Source organism: Salmo salar, chromosome ssa09 (genome assembly GCF_905237065.1).
Source record: "Salmo salar chromosome ssa09, Ssal_v3.1, whole genome shotgun sequence".
Taxonomy (NCBI): domain Eukaryota; kingdom Metazoa; phylum Chordata; class Actinopteri; order Salmoniformes; family Salmonidae; genus Salmo; species Salmo salar.
The window spans coordinates 97,014,871-97,026,013 of NC_059450.1; the positions used below are offsets into that span (position 1 = coordinate 97,014,871).

General features: G+C 49.1%; 1 protein-coding gene across 1 annotated transcript in view; it reads right to left on the reverse strand.

The window, feature by feature from the left end:
* Nucleotides 1–11,143, reverse strand: part of LOC106591038 (transcriptional regulator ATRX) — a 174,758-nt gene that overhangs the window by 106,244 nt on the left and 57,371 nt on the right. Inside the window, 7 exon segments of the mRNA XM_045724998.1 lie at nt 2,870–3,000; nt 4,580–4,697; nt 5,196–5,371; nt 8,116–8,253; nt 8,338–8,515; nt 8,616–8,762; nt 9,217–9,326. Of these exon segments, the coding sequence (XP_045580954.1) occupies nt 2,870–3,000; nt 4,580–4,697; nt 5,196–5,371; nt 8,116–8,253; nt 8,338–8,515; nt 8,616–8,762; nt 9,217–9,326 (998 nt within the window).

The window sequence follows — 11,143 nt, forward strand, 5'->3', positions numbered from 1 at the left end:
CAAAGACACACACAGTCAGCCCCCCCAAAGACACACAGTCAGCCCCCCCCAAAGACACACACAGTCAGCAGCCCCCCTAAAGACACAGTCAGCCCCCCTCCCCCCAAAGACACAGTCAGCCCCCCCAAAGACACAGTCAGCCCCCCCAAAGACACAGTCAGCCCCCCCTAAAGACACAGTCAGCCAGCCCCTAAGACACAGTCAGTCCCCCAAGACACCCACAGTCAGCCCCCCCAAAGACACACACAGTCAGCCCCCCCCAAAGACACACACAGTCAGCCCCCCAAAGACACACAGTCAGCCCCCCCAAAGACACACAGTCAGCAGCCCCCTAAAGACACAGTCAGCAGCCCCCTAAAGACACAGTCAGCCCCCTCCCCCCAAAGACACAGTCAGCCCCCCCCAAAGACACAGTCAGCCCCCCCAAAGACACACACAGTCAGCCCCCCAAAGACACACAGTCAGCCCCCCCAAAGACACACAGTCAGCAGCCCCCCTAAAGACACAGTCAGCAGCCCCCCCTAAAGACACAGTCAGCCCCCCTCCCCCAAAGACACAGTCAGCCCCCCCCCAAAGACACAGTCAGCCCCCCCCAAAGACACAGTCAGCCCCCCCCAAAGACACAGTCAGCCCCCCCTAAGACACAGTCAGCCCCCCTAAGACACAGTCAGTCCCCCCAAGACACCCACAGTCAGCCCCCCCAAAGACACACACAGTCAGCCCCCCCAAAGACACACACAGTCAGCCCCCAAAGACACACAGTCAGCCCCCCCAAAGACACACAGTCAGCAGCCCCCCTAAAGACACAGTCAGCAGCCCCCCCTAAAGACACAGTCAGCCCCCCCCCCCCAAAGACACAGTCAGCCCCCCCCAAAGACACAGTCAGCCCCCCCCAAAGACACAGTCAGCCCCCCCCTAAAGACACAGTCAGCCCCCCCTAAGACACAGTCAGTCCCCCAAAGACACACACAGTCAGCCCCCCAAAGACACACACAGTCAGCAGCCCCCCTAAAGAACACAGTCGGGCCCCCTCCCCCAAGACACACAGTCGGCCCCCCTCCCCCCAAGACACACAGTCGGCCCCCTCCCCCCAAGACACACAGTCGGCCCCCCTCCCCCAAGACACAGTCGGCCCCCTCCCCCAAGACACAGAGTCGGCCCCCCAAGACACAGAGTCGGCCCCCCAAGACACAGAGTCGGGCCCCCCAAGACACAGAGTCGGCCCCCAAGACACCCAGTCGGCCCCCCAAGACACCCAGTCGGCCCCCCCAAGACACCAGTCGGCCCCCCCCCCAAGACACCAGTCGGCCCCCCCAAAGACACAGTCGGCCCCCCCCCAAAGACACAGTCAGCCCCCCCCCCAAAGACACAGTCAGCCCCCCCCCAAAGACACAGTCAGCCCCCCCCAAAGACACAGTCAGCCCCCCCAAAGACACAGTCAGCCCCCCTAAAGACACAGTCAGCCCCCCTAAAGACACACAGTCAGCCCCCTAAAGACACACAGTCAGCCCCCCTAAAAAGACACACAGTCAGCCCCCCTAAAAAGACACAGTCAGCCCCCCTAAAGACACACGTCAGCCCCCCTCCCCCCAAGACACACGTCAGCCCCCCTCCCCCCAAGACACACAGTCAGCCCCCCTCCCCCCAAGACACACAGTCAGCCCCCCCTCCCCCAAGACACACAGTCAGCCCCCTCCCCCCAAGACACACAGTCAGCCCCCCTCCCCCCAAGACACACAGTCAGACCCCCTCCCCCCAAGACACACAGTCAGCCCCCCCCCCCCAAGACACACAGTCAGCCCCCCCAAGACACACAGTCAGCCCCCCCAAGACACACAGTCAGCCCCCCAAGACACAGTCAGCCCCCCCAAAGACACAGTCAGCCCCCCCAAAGACACAGTCAGCCCCCCCCAAAGACACAGTCAGCCCCCCCAAAAGACACAGTCAGCCTCCCCCCAAAAGACACAGTCAGCCTCCCCCAAAGACACAGTCAGCCCCCCCAAAGACACAGTCAGCCCCCCAAAGACACAGTCAGCCCCCCCAAAGACAGTCAGCCCCCCCAGACAGAGTCAGCCCCCCCTCAAGACAGAGTCAGCCCCCCCCAAGACAGAGTCAGCCCCCCCCAAGACAGAGTCAGCCCCCCCCCAAGACACAGTCAGCCCCCCCCAAGACACAGTCAGCCCCCCCCAAGACACAGTCAGCCCCCCCCAAGACACAGTCAGCCCCCCCCAAGCACAGTCAGCCCCCCCCCAAGACACAGTCAGCCCCCCCCAAGACACAGTCAGCCCCCCCCAAGACACAGTCAGCCCCCCCTAAGACACAGTCAGCCCCCCCTAAGACACAGTCAGCCCCCCCCTAAGACAGTCAGCCCCCCCCCTAAGACACAGTCAGCCCCCCCTAAGACACAGTCAGCCCCCCCCTAAGACACAGTCAGCCCCCCCCTAAGACACAGTCAGCCCCCCCTAAGACACAGTCAGCCCCCCTAAGACACAGTCAGCCCCCCCTAAGACACAAGACAGTCAAATAAGAGCAGGAACATGGGTTAATAAAGAGTTAATTTTAGATTATTATTCTCTAGTTCTCCTGGGGTTTAGTGAAGCGTGTGTTAGTATGTTCTCCTGGGGTTTAGTGAAGCGTGTGTTAGTATGTTCTCCTGGGGTTTAGTGAAGCGTGTGAATATGTTCTCCTGGGCTTTAGTGAAGCGTGTGCTAGTATGTTCTCCTGGGGTTTAGTGAAGCGTGTGCTAGTATGTTCTCCTGGGGTTTAGTGAAGTGCGTCTGTTGGTGGGGGGTGCAGCTGATATAGACCCGTCTCGTTCCCCTCACCCTGTTTTCTTAGCTGATGAGTGTATGAGTCAGTCTGTGTGTACCTTGTTTTCCTTGCTGATGTAGTCCAGCTGGAGGCACCAGGGATGGGTCCAGATTCTACTGAGCATCTGGAAGTCCTGGAAGAGTTTGGTCCCGGCTCGGCCCCGACCCCCTTCCACCACGTTCCCCGCACCTGGCCCACACACACGCAGAGAGAGAGGAGAGCGAGAAGAGAGGGGAGAGAGAGAGGAGTGAGAGAGGAGTGAGAGAGAGAGAGAGAGGGGGGAGAGAGAGAGAGAGAGGGGGGAGAGCGAGAGGGAGAAGAGAGAGAGGGAGGAGAGCGAGAAGAGAGAGAGGGAGAACGTATGTCAAACCCACCATAGATGTAACTCAATAAGGTACTACTCCCTCACATCAACTCCAGAACAACGTAAGAGACGTAACACCTCAACAACTAAAATATACAGCGCATTCAGGAACCTGGACTTGTTCCACATTTTGTTCAAACGTTAGTCTTATTCTAAAATGGATGAAATTAAATGTTTTCCTCAATCTACACTAATGACAAAAATAGGTTTAAAACGTAATGCAAATTTCAAATAAAAAAAGAGATATCTTATTTACATAAGTATTCAGACCCTTTCCTATGAGACTCGAAATTGACCTCAGGTGCATCCCGTTTACATTGATCATCCTTGAGATGTTTCTACAACTTGGAGTCCACCTGTGGTAAATTCAATTGATTGGAGATGATTTGGAAAGGCGCACACCTGTCTATATAAGGTCCCACAGTTGAAAGTGCATGTCAGAGCAAAAACCAAGCCATGAGGTCGAAGGAATTGTCCGTAGAACTCCGAGACAGGATTGTGTCGAGGCAAAGATCTGGGGAAGGGTGCCAAAAAATGTCTGCAGCATTGAAGGTCCCCAAGAACACAGTGGCCTCCATCATTCTTAAATGGAAGAAGTTTGGAACCACCAAGACTCTTCCTGGAGCTGGCCTTCTGGCCAAACTGAGCAATCGGGGGAAAAGGGCCTTGGTCAGGGAGGTGACCAAGAACCCGATGGTCACTCTGACAGAACTCCAGAGTTCCTCTGTGGAGATAGGAGAACCTTCCAGAAGGACAACCATCTCTGCAGCACTCCACCAATCAGGCCTTTATGGTAGAGTGGCCAGACGGAAGCCACTGCTCAGTAAAATGGCACATGACAGCCCACTTGGAGTTAGCCAAAAGGCACTTAAAGGACTCTCAGAACATGAAAAAGAGGATTCTCTGGTCTGATGAAACCAAGATTGAACTCTTTGGCCTGAATGCCAAGAATCACGTCAGGACGAAACCTGGCACCATCCCTACGGTGAAGCATGGTGGTGGCACCATCCCTACGGTGAAGCATGGTGGTGGCAGCATCATGCTGTGGGAACATACTGAACTGTTTAGACTAGAGACCAGACCTCTGGTAATATGAGTCATATTGAACCGTTTAGACTAGAGACCAGACCTCTGGTAATATGAGTCATATTGAACCGTTTAGGCTAGAGACCAGACCTCTGGTAATATGAGTCATATTGAACCGTTTAGACTAGAGACCTCTGGTAATATGAGTCATATTGAACCGTTTAGGCTAGGGACCTCTGGTAATATGAGCCATATTGAACCGTTTAGACTAGAGACCAGACCTCTGGTAACCTCCTGTCCCTCTTAAAACACACAGAGGTACAATGCTCCAGGTAGGATCTGTGGTGTACACTAGATAAGGTAGGGGTTAGTGTGTACCTGTTAAGTGCTCCAGGTAGTGTCGGTATAGAGTACACTGGATGGGCGTGACTCTGACGGACACAACGTACTCATGTTTAGGAGGCAGGAACTTGGTCAGGGCAGAGTAGTCTCTTCTCTGGAGAGAGAGCAGAGAAAGAGAGGAGAAAGAGCAGAGAGGAGAAAGCAGAGAGAGCAGAGAGAGAGAGCAGAGAGAGAGAGCAGAGACAGAGACAGAGAGAGAGAGAGAGAGAGAGGGGAGAGAGGGGAGAGAGGGGAGAGAGAGCAGAGAGAGCAGAGAGCAGAGAGAGGAGAGAGCGGAGAGAGGAGAGAGAGGAGAGAGCGGAGAGAGGAGAGAGCAGAGAGAGAAGAGAGCAGAGAGAGAAGAGAGCAGAGAGAGAGAGGTTAACACAACTGTCGCTTCTCTGTGGAGAGGGGGACAGTTTTACAGCCAATTTCCTGTAATTCTATACATTTTGTCACGTAAATACGATATCAGCGACTAACAAAATCAAAATGGGGGCCCCCTGGGGGTCAGGGCCCGCCTAGAAAAGGGAGGGTGTGGGCTGCCAGTTACACATCCATGTTGCAGAGGATGTGAGCTCTCCTTCATGAGGCGTACGTCACACAGCGTTACCTGTACACATCCATTGAGCATCTCGTAGAGGATGTGAGCCCTCTTCTTCATGATCCGTACATCCTGGTCTGTAGAGTCTGCTGCCTGCCCGTTCTGGATGGGGTTAACGAAACGGTTCCTGAACTCCTTCACTGACCCCAGCAGGTTCTCCTTGATGAAGTTCACCATGCAGTGGTCTGGACAGGGCAAACACACAACATAAGTATTCACCCCACCCCACCCTCAGATTTCTTCACATTTTGTTGTGTTACGAAGTGGGATTTAAGTTGATTCCACTGTCATTTTTTGTCAACAATCTTGGTAATGTCAAAGTCGAATTATATCCCTAAAATAAAAATAAAAAAATGAGAAATGAAACCGTAATATATCTTGATTATATAAGTATTCATTCAGGGCAATGCATGCTAAACACCTATTGGCAATGATCACAGCAGTGAGTCTTCTTGGTTACCTTTCATAAGAGCTTTGCACACCTGGATTGTAAAATACTGTATTTTCCCATTCATTTTTTCCAAATTCCCTGCACAAAAGGTTATTGTGCAGAGAATCACTGTACCATCTAAAACTGCTGTAAAATATAACCAAATATAACCATAACCAAAATATTGTATTTTTCAGCTGTTTGAAGCTGGTGTAGAAAAAACTAAAGTAAAAGGAAGAAAACAATAGTTTTGGAAAGTCAGTTAGGACATCTACTTTGTGCATGACACGTCATTTTTCCAACAATTGTTTACAGATTGAATTATAAGTGAAATAATCTATGTATCACAATTCCAGTGGGTCAGAAGTTTACATACACTAAGTTGACTGTGCCTTTAAACAGCTTGGAAAATTCCAGAAAATTATGTCATGGCTTTAGAAGCTTCTGATAGGCTAATTGACATCATTTGAGTCAATTGGAGGTGTACCTGTGGATGTATTTCAAGGCCTACCTTCAAACTCAGTGCCTCTTCGCTTGACATCATGGGAAAATAAAAATAAATCAGCCAAGACCTCAGAGAAAAAATTGCAGACCTCCACAAGTCTGGTTCATCCTTGGGAGCAATTTCCAAACGCCTGAAGGTACCACGTTCATCTGTACAAACAATAGTACGCAAGTATAAACACCATGGGACCACGCAGCCATCATACCGCTCAGGAAGGAGATGCGTTCTGTCTCCTAGAGATGAAAGTACTTCGGTGCGAAAAGTGCAAATCAATCCCAGAACAGCAGCAAAGGACCTTGTGAAGATGCTGGAGGAAACAGATACAAAAGTATCTATATCCATAGTAAAACGAGTCCTATATCAACATAACCTGAAAGGCCGCTCAGGAAGGAAGAGGCCACTGCTCCAAAACTGCCATAAAAAAGCCAGACTACGGTTTGCAACTGCACATAGGGATAAAGATCGTACTTTTTGGAGAAATGTCCTCTGGTCTGATGAAACAAAAATAGAACTGTTTGGCCATAATGACCATCGTTATGTTTGAAGGAAAAAGGGGGAGGCTTGCAAGCCGAAGAACACCATCCCAACCGTGAAGCACGGGGATGGCAGCATCATGTTGTCGGGGTGCTTTGCTGCAGGAGGGACTGGAGTACTTCACAAAATAGATGGCATCATGAGGGGGGAAAATTATGTGGATATATTGAAGCAACATCTCAAGGCATCAGTCAGGAAGTTAAAGCTTGGTCTCAAATGGGTCTTCCAAATGGACAATGACCCCAAGCATACTTCCAAAGTTCTGGCAAAATGGCTTAAGGACAACAAAGTCAAGGTATTGGAGTGGCCATCACAAAGCCCTGACCTCAATCCTATAGAAAATTTGTGGGCAGAACTGAAAAAGCATGTGCGAGCAAGGAGGCCTACAAACCTGACTCAGTTACACCAGCTCTGTCAGGAGGAATGGGCCAAAATTCACCCAACTTATTGTGGGAAGCTTGTGGAAGGCTACCCGAAACGTTTGACCCAAGTTAAACAATTTAAAGGCAATGCTACCAAATACTAATTGAGTGTATGTAAACATCTGACCCACTGGGAATGTGATGAATGAAATAAAAGCTGAAATAAATCATTCTCTCTACTATTACTCTGACATTTCACATTCTTAAAATAAAGTGGTGATCCTAACTGACCTAAGACAGGGAATTTTTACTAGGATTAAATGTCTGGAATTGTGAAAAACGGAGTTTAAAATGTATTTGGCTAAGGTGTATGTAAACTTCTGACTTCAACTGTACGTATGGGGGACAGAGGAAGGGAGAGTCATGAAAACAATAATGTCAACCCCTACTATATAACCCATATAACTATTTACCCATATAACTTACTATATTGAACAAAAACAAAATCAACATGCAACAATTTCTAATATTTTACTGAGATACAGTCCATAGAAGGAAAATTAGTCAATAGGCCCTAATCCATGGATTTCACTTGACTGGGCAGGGGCACAGTCATGGGTGGACCTGGGAGGGCTTAGGCCCTCCACCAACCAAAGAGGATCTGCAGAGAAGAATGGGAGAAACTCCCCAAATACAGGTGTGTCAAGCTTGTAGCGTCATACCCAAGAAGACCCGAGGCTGTAATGGCTGCCAAAGATGTTTCAACAAAGTACTGAGTAAATGGTCTGAATACTAAATGTAAATGTGATATTTCAGTTTTGTATTTTTTATGAATTAGCAAAAATGTCTACTGTTTTTGCATTGTCATTATGGGTATTATGTGTAGATTGACTAAGGGGCGGACAATTTCATCCATTTTAGAGTAAGGCTGTAACGTAACAAAATGTGTAAAAAGTCCAGGGGTCTGAATACTTTCCGAATGCCCTGTAGGCTAGCGGTCTGGATATAACAGGAATGCCCTGTAGGCTAGCGGTCTGGATATAACAGGAATGCCCTGTTGGCTAGCGGTCTGGATATAACAGGAAGTAACAGGCATACACTCTATGAGGTTGTTCTGCAGCGGTGTGCCGGTGAGCACCACTCTCCGTCGGGTCTTGATGGAGTTCATGGCTTTAGAGATGGCCGACGCCTCGTTCTTCAAGATGTGGCCCTCATCACAGATCACAAAATCTGGGCCTGGGGAAGGAGGTGAACACAGAGCAGAGCGAGTTGATAAGAAATTGGATACAAGAAATAACCGTGTGTGTGTCCTCTACCTACCTGGGTCAACCAGGGTCTTCTGGAAGGTCTCTTTGAGTTTCTTGCTCTTGATGTTCCTACCCTGTGTGAGGTTACGGTACATCTCATAGCCAATGATCATGATCCCTCCATCCTCCTGCCACTGCTGCAGAGCGGCCGCTCTCTCCTGAGGACGTTTCACTGTGGCCAGCTCCGTCACCTAGTGACAGACAGCGTAAAGACACACACAGACAGCGTAAAGACACACACAGACAGCGTAAAGACACACAGACAGGTATATAAGAGTAATAAGTGTGTACCTCTAAACTCTCCTCGTCCTTGAAGCCGTACTGCCACTTCTCAAACTCATTGAGCCAGTTGAGAACCGTGTTGAGAGGACAGACGATCAGAGCCGTGGAAAAGTCTAACTTGTCACACAGCAGTAGTGTGTGGAGTAGGGTTACCACCTAGTGATATAGACAGGGTTAGATACAGTATAGATATATACACACAAAGAGAGAAGTCTAACTTGTCACACAGCAGTAGTGTGGAGTAGGGTTTCCACCTGGTGGCCACAGCATGTAATGAGAGGGTCAGATTAGATAAATGGTTAGGAGTGGAGGTAGACATTATACTCCTCCCACAACCCAGAAACATCCCGTTCTATAGGAAGACAACCGGCCCAGAGACCGCAGCAGTCTACCGGCCCAGAGACCGCAGCAGTCTACCGGCCCAGAGACCGCAGCAGTCTACCGGCCCAGAGACCGCAGCAGTCTACCGGCCCAGAGACCGCAGCAGTCTACCGGCCCAGAGACCGCAGCAGTCTACCGGCCCAGAGACCCCAGCAGTCTACCGGCCAGAGACCCCAGCAGTCTACCAGCCATAGAAACAGGTAAAGGGAATAGAATGGGTGGTACAGACCTGCAGTGTTTTTCCCAGGCCCATACAGTGAGCCAGGATACATCCAGAACCAGAGTTCTTGTTGGTTTTCTTCACTGACTCACAACAGCAGTCCCACATGAACTGGACCCCTAGAGAGAGACAGAGACCTCACTCAACACCCAACGCTTTTCTCAGACTTCAGAAATCCTCCCATTGTTGGTAGCACTGAACCCATGAAGCATGGCATTGACTTGATAAGTGAGTAAAAGGTGGACACCCTTGTTTTCACCATAAACAATCAACAACAACATGATTAAAGACAAACATTGATGCTACTACTACTGCTGTTACTGCTACGGTTGCTACTACTACTACTACTACTACTGTTGTTACTACCACTACTACTGTTGTTACTGCTGCTGTTACTACTGCTGCTGTTACTACTGCTGCTCCTACTGCTACTGCTGTTACTACTGCTGTTACTACTGCTGTTCCTACTGCTACTGCTGTTACTACTGTTACTACTGTTACTACTACTGTTGCTGTTACTACTGTTACTACTACTGCTCCTACTGCTGCTCCTACTGCTGCTGCTGTTACTGCTACTACTGTTGCTGTTACTACTGTTGCTGTTACTACTGTTGCTGTTACTACTGTTGCTGTTACTACTGTTGCTGTTACTAATGTTGCTGGTACTACTGCTACGGTTACTACTATTGTTACTATTGTTACTACTGTTGCTGTTACTGCTGTTACTACTGTTGCTGTTACTACTAATACTGCTCCTACTACTGTTACTGCTGCTGTTACTACTACTGTTACTACTACTGCTGCTGTTACTGCTACTGCTACTACTGTTACTACTACTGTTGCTGTTACTACTGTTGCTGTTACTACTACTGTTGTTACTACTGTTACTACTACTGCTGCTACTACTGTTCCTACTACTGCTGCTACTACTGTTACTGCTGTTGTTACTGCTACTGCTGTTACTGCTACAACTACTACTACTGATACTACTGCTGCTGATACTACCGCTGCTACTACTGCTGCTGCTGCTGCTGCTGTTACTACTACTGCTGTTACTACTACTGTTACTGCTGCTACTACTGTTGCTACTGTTACTACTGCTGCTACTACTACTGTTACTACTGCTGCTGCTACTACTACTGTTACTACTGCTGCTGCAGCTACTACTGTTACTACTGCTGCTACTGTTACTACTGCTGCTACTGTTACTACTGCTGCTACTGTTACTACTGCTGCTACTGTTACTACTGCTGCTGCTACTACTACTACTGTTACTACTGCTGCTACTACTGTTACTATTACTGCTGTTACTACTACTGCTGTTACTGCTACTGCTGTTACTGCTACTGCTGTTACTGCTACTGATGCTACTGCTACTGATGCTACTGCTACTGATACTACTGCTACTGATGCTACTGCTACTGATGCTACTGTTACTGCTACTACTACTGCTGCTGTTACTACTACTACTGCTGCTGCTGTTACTACTACTACTGCTACTGCTGCTGTTACTACTACTACTACTACTGCTGCTGTTACTACTACTACTACTACTACTACTGCTGCTGTTACTACTAGTAGTAGTTTTTCCTAGCCACCGTGCTTCTACACCTGCATTGCTTGCTGTTTGGGGTTTTAGGCTAGGTTTCTGTACAGCACTTTGAGATATCAGCTGATGTAAGAAGGGATATATAAATACATTTGATTTTATTTTATTACTACTGCTGCTGCTACTACTACCGCTGCTATTACTACTACTGCTGCTGCTGCTGTTGTTACTACTACTACTGCTGCTACTACTACTGCTGCTGCTACTACTGCTGCTGCTACTACTGCTGCTGCTACTGCTGTTGCTACTACTGCTGCTACTACTACTGCTGTTGCTGCTGTTACTACTGCTGTTGCTGCTGTTGCTGTTACTACTGCTGCTGCTGCT